The sequence below is a fragment of the Chenopodium album genome, chromosome 1, assembly GCF_948465745.1.
Source record: "Chenopodium album chromosome 1, dcCheAlbu1.1, whole genome shotgun sequence".
In the NCBI taxonomy this organism is placed as follows: domain Eukaryota; kingdom Viridiplantae; phylum Streptophyta; class Magnoliopsida; order Caryophyllales; family Amaranthaceae; genus Chenopodium; species Chenopodium album.
The window spans coordinates 77,851,186-77,871,367 of record NC_137834.1 but is presented as its reverse complement, the minus strand read 5'-3'; the positions used below and the strand labels follow the sequence as shown (position 1 = coordinate 77,871,367).

Here is a 20,182-nt window from a genome sequence, read left to right as displayed (position 1 = left end):
CCCATCCAACTACACTACTATTGGACCCACATCATGGACCAACCAAACTGGATTGGATGTTTTCTTAAAATAAGTTTTCAAAAACAGAGAAAAAGAAAAGAGATTAAAACTATCCGCAACACTAGACTTTCCACACTTTCGCTTCATTCGATTATGATTCGACGTGAAAGGTACTCATCACTGGGTTTTGTTTTGGGGAGACACATTTGGGTGTCTACAGTCATTACCTCTCTTCCTCTCATTTAGCTTGACATCCTCCACTACATTTACCGTAACGGAACTTGGATTTGCATCCTTACTTCCCTCTTATACCCGGATTTCTTACTCAATCCGAATGTGAGAAGCCAAACCCTCAAGATTTAAATCATCCTTTCTATGCTTTAAACCAATTTTGAAGTCTTTCCAAGAGGAAGGCAGTTTGTCAATAATAGATGACACTATAAAGGTCTCATCAAGATTTATGTCATGTTGTCTAAGACTTCCTAATATTCTTTGAATTTCATGAAATTGCTCCATAATTGGCCTACTATCAACAAACTTGTAATTGTTAAATTTGCTAACAAGAAATTTCTTGCTAGAAGCATCTTCAGCCATATATTTAACCTCTAACTCATCCCATAGAGACTTAGCAGAATCATTAAACTGATAAACATCAAAGAGTTCATTAGACATACCATTGAGAATATATGGCCACAACAAATGTAATTGTCATTCTCCCACTTGTTGCGTTTCCTAGTTTCATCCAAAGATTCATCCTCCTTCTCCGCAGGCTTCGGAGTAGCGAGAACATAAGCCACCCAATCGAAGTCAAGAAGAAATGCATCTTCTTCTTGAAGGAGTTGTGTCTTCGATAAGTGCAATTACTAGATATATCAAGGATCACTATTATGGAGATAATAAGTTCGTTCTCTTGGGGCGTCATCATCTGTTGCTAGACTATGAGAGATGATCTTTGGACTAGTCAAATAGTCCAAAGCCCGCTAGAATGGATCCTATGAGGTCACACACAAGGGTATTGGGTTAAGCAAGTTAGAGGCCCATTAATGGGCCTCATGAGCATTTAACTAATCATGAAATGGATTGGGCTAGCATAGTTAGATTGGAATTAGGTTTTGGGCTTTTGACATGGGATCTTATTTAGAGATGAGATCTATAAATAAGATCCATGCCTAGGGTTGCAAGCAAACAGTCATAATTCACACACAGTGAATTTTGACATCAAGGCAACCAATCCCAAAACCCTAATTCCTCTCTCTAACTCACGGCTTTCTCTCTCCTCCCCTCATCCGTACGGCCGGCCACCTTGGTGGCGCGTGTGGTGGTTCGTGGTGGTTCATGGTGGTTCGTTGCTCGCACTTCTCCATAGAAGGTCAATTGAAGGGTTCAATTGCAACTAACTAGCACTAGTGGAGGTCTTAATATGTGCCCGTGGACCAAGTAAATGAATCACACTTGGGGTTCTTTATCTCCCATTGTTCTTGCTCGATCGCACGTGGAATCACGCTTCAAAGGTACGATTATATGTTCTTTATGTGTTATGCATTAGATCTTGGGATTAGGTACTATATGAATATGATTCATGTTTTTCCGCTGCGTAGTACCTATAAACTCCTACAGTGGTATCACTTAGCCTATTGCATTTACGCATATTGACTATAATTCTTTGATAGTCCACAATTTTAATTCAATTAGGAGGGAGAATAATTTAATTATGGGTCAATTATTATATTAAATGTGATTTAACTCTTGGAATTGATTAAATGTGATTTAATAATGTTCAAAATAGCCATGAAGAGATATGAATTTTGCCCCTAATCACTCGAAAATTTCGAAAACCCCACCCTACTTTTTCGAAAATTTTGAGACCCTAAACCATAATTTGTAAAATTTTGTGTTTTGGTTTTGATTTAATTCGTTTACTATGTAACTAATGTTTTTAATCTATTTGATTTCATGATAAATTATGAAATTTTCATGATCAAATCATTTAATTTAAGAGTTAAATTAAATTAGGGATTAATTTCATGAAGAACCCTAATTTCAAGATTGAATGTGATTTAATTTTGAAATTAATTGGACCACATTAACATTAATTTAATTTTACAAAATATGTTTTGTTTTATTTAAATAAAAAAAAACAAAAGGTTTTTAGCAGCGGCAACCGCGGCGGCTGCCGCTGCAGGTGGTCCGGAGGGAGGGGCGGGGTAGGGCAGGAAGACGGGTCAGCAAAGGCAGCAACAGCAGCACCGTGCAAGGGTTGCGCGGCACTGCTGCTACTGCTGTGCACCGCTGCAGAGCAGCGTACACCTCACGGTGTACGAACACCGTGGCCGGCTTTGGCTGGCCACACCACGGTGGCTTGGTGCACGTTTTTCAAAAAAAAATTATTATTATTATTTATTTCAAGGTAAATATGATTTATTTTGGATGAGATAAAATATTTTGAAAATATGATCTTTTATTTTGAAAGATAAAATCGGTTTTATTTAGATAAAATCTTTTATTTTGGGATAAAATCAAATCTTTCAAAAGTTGTTATATTTGATATTATCCATATTTAAAGTTGTTAAATTGGTAATTGTCCATGATTAAAGTGGTTAATTTTGGATAAGATTTGCTAGGATATTCTGAGCATATTCCAAAAGGATAATAATTGATTTAAATAATGTGATTATCCCATAATTAATGTTGGATATAATTGATTTAAAATTTTGTGATTGGCTAGTAATTAGGATAGAATTTCCTAACATTGTTAGGATAATCTTTGAGGATAAATATGATTTATCTTTTAAGAATAAAATAAGATTTGATTCTATCTCATGACTAATTTAGAAAATATGATATATTTTTTATGGTCATGAATAATATATGATATTATCTAATTACATTAATTAAAAATATGAGATATTTTTGTGCCATGTTTCCTTAATTGTGAACATTCGATGTTGTAGTTTAGGAAAGCATGATGAGTGATTTATTATGTGGCACTTTATAATATATGATATTATTTACTGCTATATAATGACTAGTATGGCCCACTAGATTGCTAAATGCGATCTGCGCATCGTGATGTATTTTTGTAATCTTAGTATGGTCTACGTACCGATAAAGTATATTTGTAATTTATTTTATTTTATTTAAGTAATAGATAGAATAGAGTAAAATTACAGGTTGCAGTTAATCCAAGAAGCCCATAAAGTGAAGGCCCAAAGGAGTAAGGTGGACGAGATCCATGATGATTCAAGTGGGAGTATTTACTTTGTTAGTTTTCTTAGGATTAGGGGCCATGCTATGTCTTGTTTATGCATTCAGTTTATTATACATGTTAGATTTTATTGATGTTTTGTGATGATGCGCTAGAGTTCACTATTTAATCACAACATTATAAATCTAGATCCCAGTAATATTGAGGTTGTTTTTCCAATTAAAAACCCGATGAAACCTTCGATATTTATGATAGGTCATGCCTCAGCTGGGTGTCATATTATATCTTAGGGGAGTGGGGGTAAATCACGTTTTACAATTTTAATTGGTTATACTCAACAAGGTTACCTAAAGCGCTTAGAACTTTGAAGCTAAGGGTAATAATTAAACATGTGATGATTAATTATTCAACCAAGAATTACAAAGAGTTGTAATCAGTAAAGAGTTTACTCACCTTGAAAATGTAATACTTGATGGTAGGGCCTCAGTCCGATCAATTATTGCACAAATAAAGGATCTTGGAATCATTTTATTCAATAGGGATCAATTAAAATTGAATAAATGCTTTAAAGTTGCCAATTTAATTCACTTATGGCACTTTAAATTTTATTAAACATAATTGGATTTTGCGTTTACTTACAAGTAACATGTCGCTCTAATTTTATTATTATATATAATCTCCTCGATTGAAAATAAAGTTGAGAAACGTTCTCAAAAGGTTAAAAGATAATCCATAAACCTATATTCCAATTTTGCTAAGATGGTTCTAAAAGGTAAGTTTTAGAAATCCATGTCACATGTCTAAGGTTGGTTTTATTCAAAATGTTTGAGTAAAATGCCAACACATCTTCATTTTGAAAAGTGTTTCAAGGGATATAATGAGATAGGAGGTACAAACCCTCTAAAAGACAAGTATAAAAGTCCAATAAAATCTCTTATCTTCAATATGATTGAATATAAGAAAGTGATTGGAAATATCTATGATAAAAAGTTGATCAAATGACGCTATTCTTCATCCACTTTATATAAGAGTTAAATAGTTGATTAAACTCTATTATAAATAATGATTGAATAGACTTAGCAAAATCATGAAAAGTGCTTAAAGTAGTTAAGCAAAGCATCATTTTGAACCTAAGAGAAGTGTTCTAAGTGGCTCAAATGGGAAAGGTTTAGGAATATATGAGGATTGCATTAAGAAGTTATAGGCCAAGAAATGCAAACAAGCTGATACTTCTCAAACCTAGAACTGCTTACATGCTAAAAGTTGTTATGAACAACAGATTTTTCAAAATAAATGGACCAATTCCAATTGATTAGAAACTACCTCATATAGTTGGAAGGTAAAAGAATGGAAATGTTCCAAATTTAAGAATTGTATTATAGAAATTGATTTAGCATATTGCTACTACTTGGACATATGATGTCTTGTTTAGATCACTCATTGCACAATGTGGTTGAACTAAAGGAAGAAGTAATGGCTAAAGGAGAAATAAATCTACAAGTTTAGAAGCAAATGTTGCTACTTCACAAGTAGAATCTACAAGTCTGGAAGCAAAAGTTGCAACTTTACAAGTAGAACCTATATTTCACCTTACCTAGTAATTGGCTAGAAATACATAAATGTTATTCATTCTTTCCATTATCAAAACACCATTCAATGTTAGTAATGACTAAGCATCGAAGATTCAAATACGTGGAATAAATGTTATTTTGTGCTTCATTGAGTCATAATGTATTTTTGAGATTGCTAAATAGGTTCAAAGTTCTATATGATATAAATAATTAAACCATTTCTATATATATAAATTGTCTCTAAAATGTCAATTAATTCAAATGAAAATGAACATTGCATGTGGAAGATCCAAAGGGATGGACTTTCAATATCATTGGATTATGAATCCATTGATATATGTAATTATCATTCTAATTTGAAATTTTGACTGAGTCACCATTTAGAGAAATGATGATGAGAACTCAAGGTCGAATACATATCGATGTAAGAGAACCATGGGTTCAAAGGCTAGAGATGGACAATGAAACTTCATTTATGATATGATCACATGTGCTTAGTTAAAGCATAAGAGTGAAAATTTTGAAAAGTTCAAAATGTTCAGTATGAAGTTTAGTATCAACTTGACAAGATAATGATTGCATTACAATATGATTGTAATTGTGAAAATTTAAGTCAAGACATATACTTGGCAACACATTCAAAGTATTGCGATATGATCGTAATAATGAGAATTTAAGCCAAGAACTTAATGAACATCCAAGAGTTGTGAAATCGTTTTACGACAAACTCCGAAAGAAAACCTTGTGAAGTGTTTATGAAGGGAGCTATCAATCTATATGAGATATATTTTGATAATGGATAAAATTACCTATCTTCCAACCATTATTCAGGGGATATACTTTTAAGATAAGCTACAAAACTAAACAAACTACATAGGTCAAATCAAATTGTAGCAAAGGTTTCATATGAGATATGGATAAGAAAAATTCATATTAAGTCTTTCTACAAAGCAAGGAATATGAGATGTATTAAATCGTTTGATGCACGTTCGATTCCTATACCGTGCACGGGGTACTACTACACAAATCATACTTAGCACAAAATGTTTTTTGTAGGTGCCCTTATGGAAATTGTTCCAAAAGGTCAAGTGGGAGTAGTATAAATCTCAAAAGAGTTCGAGAAAAGCAACAAACAAACGTGGTTCAAACCATGATTGGTTCACCCTATGCTAAATGTGCCTCCTCAAAAGGCAAGTGGGAGTATAAGAATCTCGAAAAGTTTGAGAGCCTTGAAAGAGTTCAAGAAAAGTGATTTCGAAAATCTTGAAGAAATTCAAGAAGTTATCGAATAAAAGCAACAATATGAGCATGATTCACCTCATGTTACAAATGACAACGCGTGGTCTCAAATTGCATACTTAGTTACTTTAGCTAAGGTAACAAGCCATCTTTTGTTTTATTTTCACTCATTCATTCTTTGTAAAATTAATATGACATAGTTAGTCATTGATTTTTGATACTGTTGTATCTACAATCAACCATGAATGGTCCTTAATTATGAACGATTCAAATAATTTTCACTCACTAAAATTTGCAGTTTTCAATCCCCTACAGCTATCTCTTTCAAGTATCCTTGAATCGGCCAATATTATAACACATGTTGAAGTTCAAACTGCATTCTCCTTTCCCATTGCCAAGCCGCACTTATTAGCTTATTGATGAAGACAAATATCTTTAAAACATTTTAAGCCGAGGTTAAACATCTTATTAAAACTTCTCATTGCTTGTATATATAAATTTTTAAAAGCAGTAATATAATTTTTGAGTGCTTCATTCATTTAATTTGTATAACTTATCAAATGTTATAGTTGGGTGCTTATAGATAAACAACGATCCAGGGTACTGATTTCACGAGCTTGGGCTTCAACACTGGCATTGATGCATGAAGTGGAAGATATTTTATTGGGATGGAATTAATATAAACCTTGATGATACATGCTTAAATAATAGTTGGACTTTTCTTTAGTTCTATTGATTTTTTAACTTTATTTTGCGCATTCAGAAATGTGCACCACAATCTTGACTTGTTATTGAGAAATTAAACCAGTTTATTTACTGTATTTGGTGTTGATGAACCTTGTGCTTGTTCTCAAGCTCGACGATGCATTTACTACTTCATTATATTGTGCTGCAGATTGTTCTACAAAATAGTCATCTATCTCCAGACCAATCCAATATAAACTGGTCACCTAAAAATAAATTAACAATAGATCTTACAAAGTTATCTTCTTCTTTCACATATAGGATGTTGAACAGTAATATAACAAGTCTAATGGCCTTTTAATGAAAGATGACGCAAAAAGAAATAAGAGAAATTGTATATTTTCAAATTTATTACTACATATGTTTATTTTCATATTTATCACTTTAAAATAAAGAATGAATGTCACCTTTATACATTGTTGGTTAGGTTATTCTATGAATGATGCTTAAGATCTCAGATGGCTAAAACACTCCATTTGCTATTAGAAATTCAACATTTGATATAGTAAGGCTTTACATTTCGTTATATCATCTTTCATTGGCAGTGGGCTATCACAGCTAGTATGGATTTCTCTCTGGCAAAGCTGATTTAAGTTATCATTCTACTTAGCATGGTGGGAAAAATGGTGGTGGTTATGAGGCATCCAAATATGTTGTAATTGGTTTCCATGGCAGAATTTTACTTTTACATGCTATCTTGAACAACCTTCCTATTTCATGGTTGTCATTCTTGGGGCAGCTTGCAGTAGCATGGAATTTTTCTTACTTTCCTTGTTCTTCTTTATCTCTTCTTATGTTCTCTTCTTTTTTCCCCTCAACTAAATTTTTTTCCTTCTTTTGCACCATTGTACTCTTACCAACATTCCCAGCCTTAATAATAGGGAATGATACTCCACCTAACACAACTTGACCATAATTTCCTTTTTCAAGGCTTATTCTTTTTTTGATTAACTTATCAGTCCAACACCCAATCAATGGCAATGAACTATCCAGTACATTGCCTTGAATTTGAACCCTATGGAAATAATAAATCTGAAGAAAAAGTACACACCCAGCAACGTATCTCACTGAATCATTGTAACTTGACAACTTATCACATAGATCGTCCAAAACATATTGACACCAATTATACCTACCGATTTTCTGAACATCCTCTAAAGCTACAACTAGTTTCAAATCAGCTTGTCTATTTGTTGTGGGGGCAAGTAATGTAACCATGGAAAACATCACAAAACATCTTTTGAATTCATCATTTCCTTTTAACATACCCTTATCACTTTTCATCTTGTTAACCAAAAGTGGAACAGTGATGTCTCTATTACCACCGGTATACGTTTTCTTCCAAGAAGCCTTCAACTCAGAATCTTGTCGTCTACCAGAAATGGGAACAGCAAAAGGACCCATGGGTATGTTAAAAACATCATGGACATCAGCTGCTGTTAACTTATAAGTTTGTCCAGAAGGTAGCTTAAAAGAACAAGACTTTGCATCAAAGTGTTCACAAAGCCAGCGAATCATTTGCCTTGGACAGATTTCTAACTTGATTGATGCCAAACTACCAAACCCAATAGATTCAATAGCTGTTTTTTGTTTATCGGTTGTCTTTTTCATAAATTGAACAACACCAGCTGGTCTACATCGCACGACAACTTCATCATCCCTGAACCAATGCAAAAACCAAATCCAAAACAAAAAAAAAAATAAACAAGTCAGCCCTAAACCAAAACATACCCAAATATTAACACAAAAACAAGTAACCTTTAATTTCAAGTAACTCCCCCTAATTTAAAACAACTCATATAACCCCTAATTTCAAGTGTCCCCTAATTTCAAGTAACCCCTAATTTCAAGTAAATAATATTACCATTAACTAACCCCTAATTATAAGTAACCCCTAATTTCAAGTAACCTATATTATTGGTAACCCCTAGTTTCAAGTAACCCATTTACAACACACCAAAACAGAATACAAAAACAAGGAACCTATCTTACAAGTAATCCCTAATTTCAAGTAACCCATATTATAAATCTTCACTAATTTTAAGTAACCAATATAATAAGTAACCCCTTAGAACTAAACCCACAATGAAAAAAGTAACACATAAACAAGTAATTCAAAGCACAATAATTAGTATAAAAGAAAACAAGAACAAGTAAACTAAAGCAAGGTAAAAAAAGCACGATAAATATGAAAGAAGAACTGTAAACATACCATTCTTGGTCTTTCCGTTCAACGTTTACAACTTCAACTACTTGACTAGAATCAGCAACGGCTTTATGACCTCTTTGTTTCTTTGCAACGACAGTCACATCCTCAACATAAGGCTTTACATCAACTTCTTGACTAGAATCAGCAACAACTCTATGACCTCTTCGTTTCTTTGCATTAATAGATTTGACAACTTCAGCTGGAATATCCTCAGTAGATTTGACATCTTCAGCAGGAATATTCTCGACAGATCTAACATCTTCAGCAGGAATATTCTCAGCAGATTTGACATCTTCAGCACAAATATCCTCAATAGATTTCAAATCCTTAGTAGATTGCAAATCATTCAAATCCTTAACATATTCATTATCCTTTTCTATTTTCTGCTTTTTTCTAGAACGAGCAACATCCTGAGATGCATCAACAACATCATCCTTCGATTTATTTTTTAGCTTTTTACTAGTCTCAACAACACGCTCCTTCCCTATTGACATAACACAATCTGATTTTAGATTTAAATCATTAGCTTCATTATGTGCTACAATAGATATAGAATTAAGTAAATTCAAGTAACCTAACCCTGAGTGCCCGATATACAACTAAATAAGCCTAAAAATACTACTCCCTCCGTTTTTTTATTTGCATCACTTGAGAATGCACAAAGTTTTAGGAGGGTAATAAAATATTGTGAGTGGGTGAATAAATTATTATAGTAAAAGTGAGATGGTGACCATGAAAGAGAAGGTATGTGAGAGAAGATAAATATTTTTATTATTTAAGTGGGACTATGGAAGAGAGAAAAATGGTAAAATAATTTGAGTGGGGTTTAAAGTAAGAGAGAGAAATGATAAAATATAGTATAAAGTTACTAAATATAGAAATGATGCATTTTAAAAAAAATACCCATAAAAGAAAAGTGATGCAAATAAAAAAAACAGAAGGAGTAACTATATACAAAGAAACTAACCCTAAAAACCATTAAACAAATAAAAATACCTTAATTAACTATGTTACTCTAATCAGCAACCACAAGAACAAATTCACCCTAAGAAAACCATCAAATAGGTAGCACCTACATAAACAAGTAATGAACATTAAAAAAAAAAAAAAAACTACAAAATAGGTAACCCCTACATAAACTAGTGCTAATAATACATTAAAAAAAATATATGAGAAAGTACATATATTTACTAAGATTGACAAGACTAAATTAAAATGATTCACACTCAAAAAATTCAAAACTTAAGTCAAAACTAGGGGGGTTGGGGATGAAAATCAAGTGAACAAAGAAAGAAATTGAACTGGTTAAAAAAAACAACAAAATAATGTAAGAAATCAAAGTAAATAAAGAAATATAAGCTTAAAATTCACATAAAAAAAACAACAACAAAATAATATAAAAATTACAATAAACATCATATATAATGAAGAAAATCATCAAAACACCAAAAAGTAGAGATAAATTCAAGTAAAGAAAGAACGATCATAAAAAAAATTGTTAAAACGAAAAAAAAATTAGGGTTTCAAAAGTACCTGAATCGTCAGCGATTATACATGTAGACAACCCCTCCTTTCCCTTGCGACTGATTTTCTTGATTTTAACCATTGTTGACAATTGAAATGAAAAAAGAAGCAATTTAGAGGAGAGAGAACGAACGAAATTGCAAAGAGAAAATTAAAGAAAAAGTAAGAAGAAAGAGAATTGCAGAGAGCAAATTAAAGGAAAATAAAGAGTCGAAGCGAGAGAAGTAATGTCGGTTTTGAAAAAGATGAAGGAAACTGCTAGGAAAAACCAGTTTGAGAAATTCAATTCAAATCAAATGGTTATTTTTAAAACACTTTAGATCTCGAAATCCCAGCCCACCACTTGCTTTGGGTCGACATAAAAGCTCCCACCTTTGCCAATGCATTTTGCTAGTCCTTATTTTGTTTCGTTTTCTTTATCTCATATTTAGCGTGCGGGTAATACTCTAGCCCATGGTGTTTCAAGATGGGACGTTAGAGATTGAAATAAATTTGTATCTCTCGGTTCTTTTCCCCAAAGCTTGATTACTTTGGCGGAAATTGACCTCATTTAATGAATACCCCGCAACTTGTTTAAAAAATGGTTATTTTAAAATAGCGGAAAACAGAATTAGAAATTGGGGGTCCGTTATGTTTTTGGGCCTTATTGAAGGTTGGATCATGAATGTAAGATGGCCACACCATGTGGCCAGCCACATACTACAAACTGTGATTGTGAAATCAACACCACCCATACAAATATAGCACTAAATCAGTAATCTCATTACATTTTGTGTGATGAGATAACTTATCACCATCGGCAAACGTATATATTTCCTAACAATACATGGGGTAATACATGTTTCCCCTAATTTTACAGATTTGATCCGTTGGAAGACCTAAATAAGAAAATTAAAAAGATTGAGATATTTTAAGTCATGAGATTGAGATACAATAAATTAATTACAAAGGTTCTAGCCTTTTAGGAAATAAAGTGACCATAAAAGAAAGTATATATGATATATACTACCTCCGTTTTTTTTAGTTGACACGTTTTGACTTTAGCACTATTTACACACTTCTCTTTGACCGTGTTTTGTGATTTATATGTAATGAAAAATATAATCATGTTGGGTCTAGTTAGATTCGTCATGTTCTATATTTTCAAAATATCAACTTTTTATAATTTTTGGTAATCGGTAATTAAAGATATTAACGGTTGAATTTGTGCATTGGCTAACGTGACTAAAGAAACGTGTCAGCTAAAAAGAAACGGATGAAGTATATAGTTAGGAGGCAGTAGAAAAGATGAAGTAGTTGGTTAATCTGACATTAAACTATTCATAGAGATACGACGTCGTAGCAAAGGCATTAAAGCAAGATATTAGCACAATTTCTATTATGCTCCCGGAGTATCGTGAGCATGGTATTCCGGGTTAATTATACAACTTTTTATTAAAATTTAAAAAATATAAAAGGGGAAAAAAAAAAGAGTGCGTGCGATGGAAATTAGGGGAAAACGGAGCAAGAAACTTAAAAATCATATTTCAATATCATTAATGGTGGCTAATTGAAAATTATATTGAAGTTCTGGAAAAAATACTGCAAAAGACGAGATAGCTAGATTGTGATGAAAAAAACGGAAAGAAGAGGTGAAACGGTGAAATAAAGCAAACAAAATTTGACAAATTAAAATAACTTAATTTTTAAACAAAATAATACAAGCTTTAAGTAAAATAACACAATTTTTCAAAAAAAAAAAAAAACACAATTTTTCAAAAAAAAAAAAAAAAATTGATGTTCATATATATATATATATATATATATATATATATATATATATATATATATATATAACAAATGTAAGCAAAAATAACATTATATTTGAGCAAAATAACAGAAGGTATATATAATCTAAAATAACACCATGTTTAAACAAAATAACAAAGGAAATAAATAGCACTATTTTTAAGCACAATAACATTAAATCATAAGAAGATTAATATAAGGTTATATACTAATAACACAGCATAACAATAAAAATAACACGATTATAGTAACATAATTCAAATTTTATTAAAATAAAAAATCCAAAGTAGTTTTTGTAAGATAACACATGGTTTATACAAAATAACACTAGGTGAAAGTAAAAAAAAAAATACATTATATTTGAGGAAAATAACATAAGGTATAATCTAAGCTCAACAATAGCAGATCAGATTCAGTACCACTACTTTAACAGTATATCCGAGCAAATTAAATGCAACAATTCAAAATTTAACAAAAATTAAACCCTAATTATTAACAAAATAATTTACAATTCTTCAAATACTTCTCTTGATGCCATTGAAAGTATTTTAGTTTAATTTTGGACATGCTTGATGAGAAATTTTATCTTAAAAGGATGCAATTGAAGAATTTTCAACCATTTCAAATGGTGAAATATAGAGAGAAAAAAGAAGAGTGAATTTCGTCCTCTTGTTTATGCAATTGAAGACTTGATCTATTTTTCAACCTTTATATATATATATATATATATATATATATATATATATATATATATATATATATATATATATATATATATATATATATATATATATATACACATATGGAAAAATTGGTCGCAACAACACCAACTGTGACAAAGGTGCGTGTAGTAGCACAACTATTCGAGGGTGCACTCAACATCACAAACTATGCACTTGGGTGCACATAACAACGTAAATGACATTGGAAAAATTTAGATTTCTTATGAAAGTGAAATCTCGCTATTCAACAACAACAAAAAAAAAAAAAAAAAAAAATTAAAGTGAAATAATCTTAAACATTTTTAATGCTTTTTTGTTTAAATATATTTTTGTTTAATTCCATTATACTTAATTTTCCATCTCATGTAATTAAGTAACCATTAAATTGAATTATTTCAAAAAGCAAGTTTTTGCCATTATTTTTTATTGTTTGTTTCTTCAATTATTTATTTATTTATTTTATTATTTTTTTTTTACATCTCATGTGATGATTGACTTAGATTCTCTTCCATTATAAATAATTTTTACCCTTTAAATTATTCTCTCTCAACCTCCACAATTTAAGTGTTGTACATCAAAAACAAGAAAATCAATTTGACATATCCTAAAATCTAATTCTAAAATTATTTTTTGAATTAAGTATTTAAAATTATTTTGTGGGGTTTGGTATTAGAAAGTTACCTATGTATCTTGAAATCTTATAGAATAAAGGTATTCAAATGATTTTTTTTTTAATTTATTAATTTAGTATTTAACTAAGTGAAAAGGGAAAGGAAACTAAGTCAATCATGTGAGATCGATATTAGAAAAGGTAATTGGAGAAGCGAATAAAGGAAAATAATAGCACAATTATTTTTTGAAGGAATCCGCTTAATACAATGGTGGAGGTTAAGAAATGCTTAAATGAAAAAAATAAATAGAAGGTAAGGCTAATTTAGTCACACATGATAAGTTTAAATAATGTTTAAACAAAATAATAAAGATTCCACTTTTTCCATGGAACCTTAGTTCATTAGTGTCATTTATGCTAATATGTGTACCCAATTACATAGTTAAATAGTTTGTTGTAGATCGCACCCTTAAAAAGTTGTGCTGCTACACACACCTTCATCATAGTTGGTATTGTTGTAGCCAATTTTTCATATGTGTGTGTGTGTGTGTGTGTGTGTGTGTGTGTGTGTGTGTATATATATATATATAAAAAAAAACTACATTCTGCTTATTTGTTATTTCACAAAATAAATCTTAGCGCACTTTTTTAATTTGGGTTTCTAGCCCATTAATTGGATTGGGCCTAGAGTACAATACTAGATACGAAAAGATTACCTAATACCAATTGGATATTAGATAGCAAAGGCATTCCATAATCGTATCCATGGACGTCCCCTCAAAATAATGAGCAAATCTGATAATTAAATAAAATAAAGTGTAAAAAAAAGGGGCTAAGCTTAATTTTCAGCTTCTATAATAAAACATAGAATCACCATAACGAGGACTCCAATTTTTTTTTTTTTTTTTTAATTTCCTCCTAACCGGCTAACCCCTCCCTATCTTCTCAGTCATCCCCTACCAAAAGATACTTTCACTTCACAGGGGCGGATCTATTCATGTGCACAGTGGTGTATGTGATTCATCAGCACACACACACAAAAAAAAAAAAAAAAAAAAAAAAAAAAGAAATCCTTTGATGCTGCTACTGCTACATGAGATTAGTACCAGGCCAGTTTTTTTAAAAAAAAAATTTCAAATAGACCACCTATCTTGATAGGCGGTCTCTGTTTTGCTGCATTGAATATAAATGATTTTTTGCGTTGTTTTCTTTTTTCATTTAAGAGACCATTTATATTCTATAACTGGTCTCTTAAATTATCTCACCTTTTTTTCTATATTTTTTAACAATTCTTTTTTCTATTTATACTATATTTGTGCAACCAATCATTTATATTATTTTTAATATTTTCCCACAAAGTTTATCGATTAAGTAAGAAAATATATAGTTACTTTAATGTTATAATTTTATAGTACCATTTGTTTGTCCCATTTTATTTATTTGGAGTACTTTCGACTTGGAAGATTGAATTTTTAAGTACTATTGTTGTATGATTTTTATGTCCTGTTATTGGATTGAAATCATTTTGGTGAAATGGTTGATTGTTTTTTTTTTTTTTTAAATACAAGTATTATTTTTGGATTGAAACAAGTGATCAATTATTGATGATGACTCACCAGTTAAAAAATCCTTGATCTGCCACTATCACTCCATCACATCCTCTACAAAGATATAGCAAGAACCTCAAGCTCTACAACTACATATTGAGGTGAATACCAACACGTACATGCATCATAAAGAATACGATGTCAAAATTCCTACAGAATAAACCTTTTTAAGTCACCTTTGTGATTATATATGTATGGGTTAATTGACCAGATTGGTAAATAAAAAAGATCTATGACGATAATATAGTATATAAAAAATAAAACAATAATTCCGAAGACAATCTAGTAAAAAATGATAGCTCTAAGAGCATTCCCAACAATGAGCAAAAATTGGTTTCCTCATTCTCTCTCTACCCACTTTCTCTCTCTTTTAACCCATGAGCATTTTTGTAATCATATTTTTATCCCACCAATGATCAAAAAAAAATTCTTCCCCATTCTCTCTCTAGTACATCTTCTCTCTTACTTTTACTAATATCCTATTATATTTCTCTCTACAATATTATTTTTAATTCTTTTTTTTACTTGCATTGTGGACCCCACATGATTACTATTCATCTTAAAAAATGTTCATCCTATGAGCAATTTTCATTTTGCTCATGAGCATTTTTCAATATGCTCATTGATGGGGAACATCTTCTACCATTTTTGCTCACTATTTTTGCTCATGAGCAAAAAAATGCTCATTGATGGGGATGCTCATTTTCAAAAAAAGCGACAATTTGGTTTTAAAAAAATAATCTCAGACAACATTTGGACCAAAAAATCTATTTTTTCTGGCAAACTCTTCAAAAATTCTAATTTAATTCGTTATTGTGTTTTTAAATTTAATTTTTCCATTTAAATAATTTGAATTAATATCATCCCTTTTTATTTTACTAAATTCCAATATCAAATTTATCTCCAACCTCTTTTTAAAAAGAATTTCGTTGATTAGGGGTAGAAAAATTAATTAGTAATTAAATGTTTTTTTTTAATTCAAATTATAATATCTCAAAAGGGATCGGAAAATTAGATGGGAATTTTTTTTTAAAAAAAAAAAAAAAAACCCCACGAAAATCAAACTAAGGGCTTGTTCACATTTATTGAACTAGCTGAACTGAGCTATACTGAACTGATTGAAGCTAAACTGAATTGAACTGAACTGAAATGAATATTTGATGAGAGAGGGAAATTGAGAGCTGAACTGAACTGAACTGAAATTAAGTAAATGTGAACCGACCCTAAATTAAGCATTCGCGAGTAGTTTGTCAGAAATTTTGTGCTATTTAAGTTAGTTGTCGCCTGAGATTTTTTTTTTAACAAATTGTCGCTTGAGATTATTTATTTGTTTTTTTTTTTTACCAAATTGTCGCCGAAGTTATTTTTTTTTTTTACGAAATTATTGGTAAGGATTTTTTTATTTACGAATCTGATTAATTGGTCGTATCCATATGATAGTTGCTAAGAGTTGGTTGTCTTGGTTGATTTGACTAGTTAGTTGTATTAGATTGTTGAAAATAGCTAGTACAGAGTAACAGTTAGTAGTAGTTTTGTTCCTTGAATAGGTGAAATGACAAATAACTTCTAGAATAGGAAAATAAATTGTGCAGGGATGTAACTTTTAGTAACTTTACGATAAAATGATAGTCATCTATATCTATATCTATATCTATATCTATACTTAGTATTTAAAAACTCAAACCACAATAATTAATATGCCACATGTCCTCAAAACTCACTGCAAATGTTACTTCCCTTACCTTTTCAATATTAAATAAATTAAATTAAAAATATTACATAATGTTAAAGTCTTTGTGCATTCCGTAACTTGCACATTTAAGTAAAAAAATGAAGTGTTTAATTTCTACCATGATAGAATAAAGTTGAATTAACTATTACATAAACATATGAAGTATAATAAAAATAGTCTTTTTATCTCTTAAACTTAAATGTAGCTTAAACTAATATGTCATTTCATATTCTACAATATTCATGTATATATAATAAACTAAATTAATTATTCTTTCACAATTCCACTCTCGCCTTTTTTTAAAAAAAAAATAAAATAAAATAAAATTTTCACAAGCATTTACCTCAAAAGTCATGTAACAATAACTTCGTAGTTTCAACTATTGAAAAGCATACATTTATATAAAAATAACCTATATTATAACCCGTGCATTGAACGGGCCAAAATGCTAGTTTAGCTTAAATTTCACAGCTAGCTAACTTGGAAAGCTCATTTAACTTTTTAAAAATTTTAAAAATTAAAAGAACCAGCTCTTTAAATTAGCTATTTACCAAACAACTAAAATAATAGACTTAAGTAACTAATCCTCTCTAAGAGTGTAACTAGGCGAATAACTGTTATTTATATGAGATGTATATATGTTTCAAAAAAAAAAATTATGAGATGTATATAAGAGGGCTAATTGGTAAATTCACTTAATTTTTGGTGATTTTCTATTTCTACAATTGTATTTTTGTATGTATTACTTCATATTATACTTATAGTGGTATTTTAAATGTATTATTATATATACATGTATTTTATACTACTAGAGTAAAGTTGTTTTAGTAATATTATTTATAATCATTATAAATACAATGGTATAGTATTTGTACTACTAGAAAAAAAAAAAAAAAAAATCATCATTCTTTTGTCTTATAATTGCTATTTACTTTCCATGTAAATAATAGTTATAATCAACTCATCTTTGTCAAATTTTCTTTACCAAACAACACCAATGGAGTGCATACTCAGATCTTGCTACTCTACTAGGATATTCAATAAAATAAATTAATAAAAAATATTCTAGGAAACAATTTGACCATTAAAGAAGGTATATATAATTAGGTGGAAGTAGAAAAGATGAAGAAGATGTTAATTTGACATTAAATTATTCACCCTCCAAACCTTACTCTACCGACTGTCGGAAACAAACGAAGCAAGGAACGTATTGCTTCTTTCAATAGTAGTAGTTGGTCATCCAAAAGACCAAAATGATCCTTAGTCCCCAATCCACCTCTCTTACGGAAAAAAGGATGACTTCACAAGTACGTAACCTTACCCTAATATAACATTGACAGCTAACAACCTTACCCTATACAGCTACACCGTTCCACATACTTTTCCCACTTCTCTTCCAAAATAAAAATCCTATGAGAAAGTAAGAGATAACTCGAGTGGTTAGAGTTCCCTTTTTAATTCCAAGAGATATTGGAATCGATTCTCATAGCTAAAAAAAAAAAAAATCATCCTACAGTACTAGAATCAGAAACTCAACACAATCAACATCATAAATTCATAATACACATAAGTTCATTAATATATATGTTTTGATAAAAAAAGTCATTACTAGATTTGTTACTATCAACATGAAAGCAGTAAAACCGATTCAAAAATTTCATTAACCTTTTTTTTTTTTTCGTACAGAAATTTTACTAACCAGAAGTTAATACAGTATATGCCAATATGCTATTAATCAGATAGTTTCTACAATTAAGTGAGCACAAAAGTATGAAGTTTGAAATACTTACAGATGGAGTAATTTGACATTTAAGCCCTTCATAGCCATTATCCAAATCATTCATTGATTCATCATCTTCATGATCACAGAGCCAGAGGTCTTCATCCAATCTGCTATAATCACCCAATAATTGCCCAAATTGATTGATAACACCCAAATCCAACAATTGCCCAAATGAAACATGGGTATTGGGTATTGGATCAACCCCATTTTTCTCATTCCCAGAAATTGCAACACCCTTATTTTCAGGGGTAGCCATTATTATAAATCAAAACTTTGATATAAAATCAGATTCAAAATGCTCACATAGAGCTTTAATGGGGTTGATGCAAGATCAAATGAAGATTTTGGATTGCTCCTTAAATCCAAAATCTATCTTCGCCGGAAAAACTCTCGTCTTCACCAAATCCTACTTTCAGCACCCAAGGCAGAGGAAACAGAGCATCGACTAAATCCGACCTTCCGTGAACCTCATCTTCGATAAAATTTATCTTGCTTTTTCTTTCTTTTTGCTTTTTGAGTAGTTACTTGGTGGTTTTGTAATGGAATGTGATCCTATCTTTACTCTTTCGGTGGTTTTTCTCAAAATATTTCCAACCCTATGATGGGTGGAGTAAAATACTGGTTCATGACTGAATTGGTATATCAGGGGTATATATGTCATTTTACTCATTAGATTAGGGATAACTTTATACATTGCTTTCTTGCTTATTCTTCATCCTTCAATAGGATGTACCAAGACTACCACCATAGCTATTTGGCTTTCTTTCTCCACACAAGCAAACTGCACACCACACCACTATCATAGGTGGTGGTTAAAATTGCTACCGCAAAAGAGATGCTTCTCCTAGGGGTTAATTGACAAGCGGTCGCACACCTAACAAAAATAATAAAAACCTAACTAATCCTCTTAAGGTAGTATCAATGGTGGGTTCCTATGAAATATAAATAGTTGAGTCAATCAAAGGGTTGGAACTATTTGTTGAATAATTTTGAGAATTTAGAAAAAATTCATGTTAATTAATTAGTTTACTTAGGCAAAGATGTTGTAAATAATTAATAAAAGATTATTAAAGCAAATAATATGTTGAAGGAAGTTTAAGATTGTTCTCAGCAACGAGAAACCCATTAAACGTTAAAATAGCAGTTATGTTAATATGGCAGTTATTGCCATATGACGGTTTTGCTTGGTAAAATATGACAGTTATTCCATGTATGACGGTTTTCCATATGTTGTATGATATGGCAGTTAATCCATAGACGATTATTCCTTCAACATGGCAGTTATTTTGCATGGGTGGTGGTTTATATTTGCTTTAGTATAAATATGTTCATGGGGGAACATAGTTGTCAGGAAGTTTTTTGAGAAAGGAAAAACTTATTTCCTTTATTTTCTTTCTTAAAACCGTGGACAAAATTGTCACCATCATAATTTCTTAATTTTGTTTTAC

General features: G+C 30.7%; 1 protein-coding gene across 2 annotated transcripts; it reads right to left on the bottom strand.

The window, feature by feature from the left end:
- Positions 1 to 7,183: 7,183 nt before the first annotated feature.
- On the bottom strand, positions 7,184 to 19,398 carry LOC145604813 (uncharacterized). 2 transcript variants are annotated; one of them, XM_081660812.1, is made up of 4 exons: positions 18,742 to 19,398; positions 10,502 to 10,559; positions 8,972 to 9,452; positions 7,184 to 8,419 (listed from the first exon to the last, which is right to left on the bottom strand). In XM_081660812.1, the coding sequence occupies exons 1-4, from the start codon at positions 18,988 to 18,990 to the stop codon at positions 7,522 to 7,524; spliced, it is 1,686 nt and encodes a 561-aa protein (XP_081516938.1). In that variant the 5' UTR covers positions 18,991 to 19,398; the 3' UTR covers positions 7,184 to 7,521. The 2 variants fall into 2 exon arrangements, with proteins under 2 accessions (XP_081516938.1, XP_081517008.1); XM_081660882.1 differs by lacking the exon at positions 10,502 to 10,559 and having other exon boundaries at positions 8,972 to 9,378.
- Positions 19,399 to 20,182: the final 784 nt, after the last annotated feature.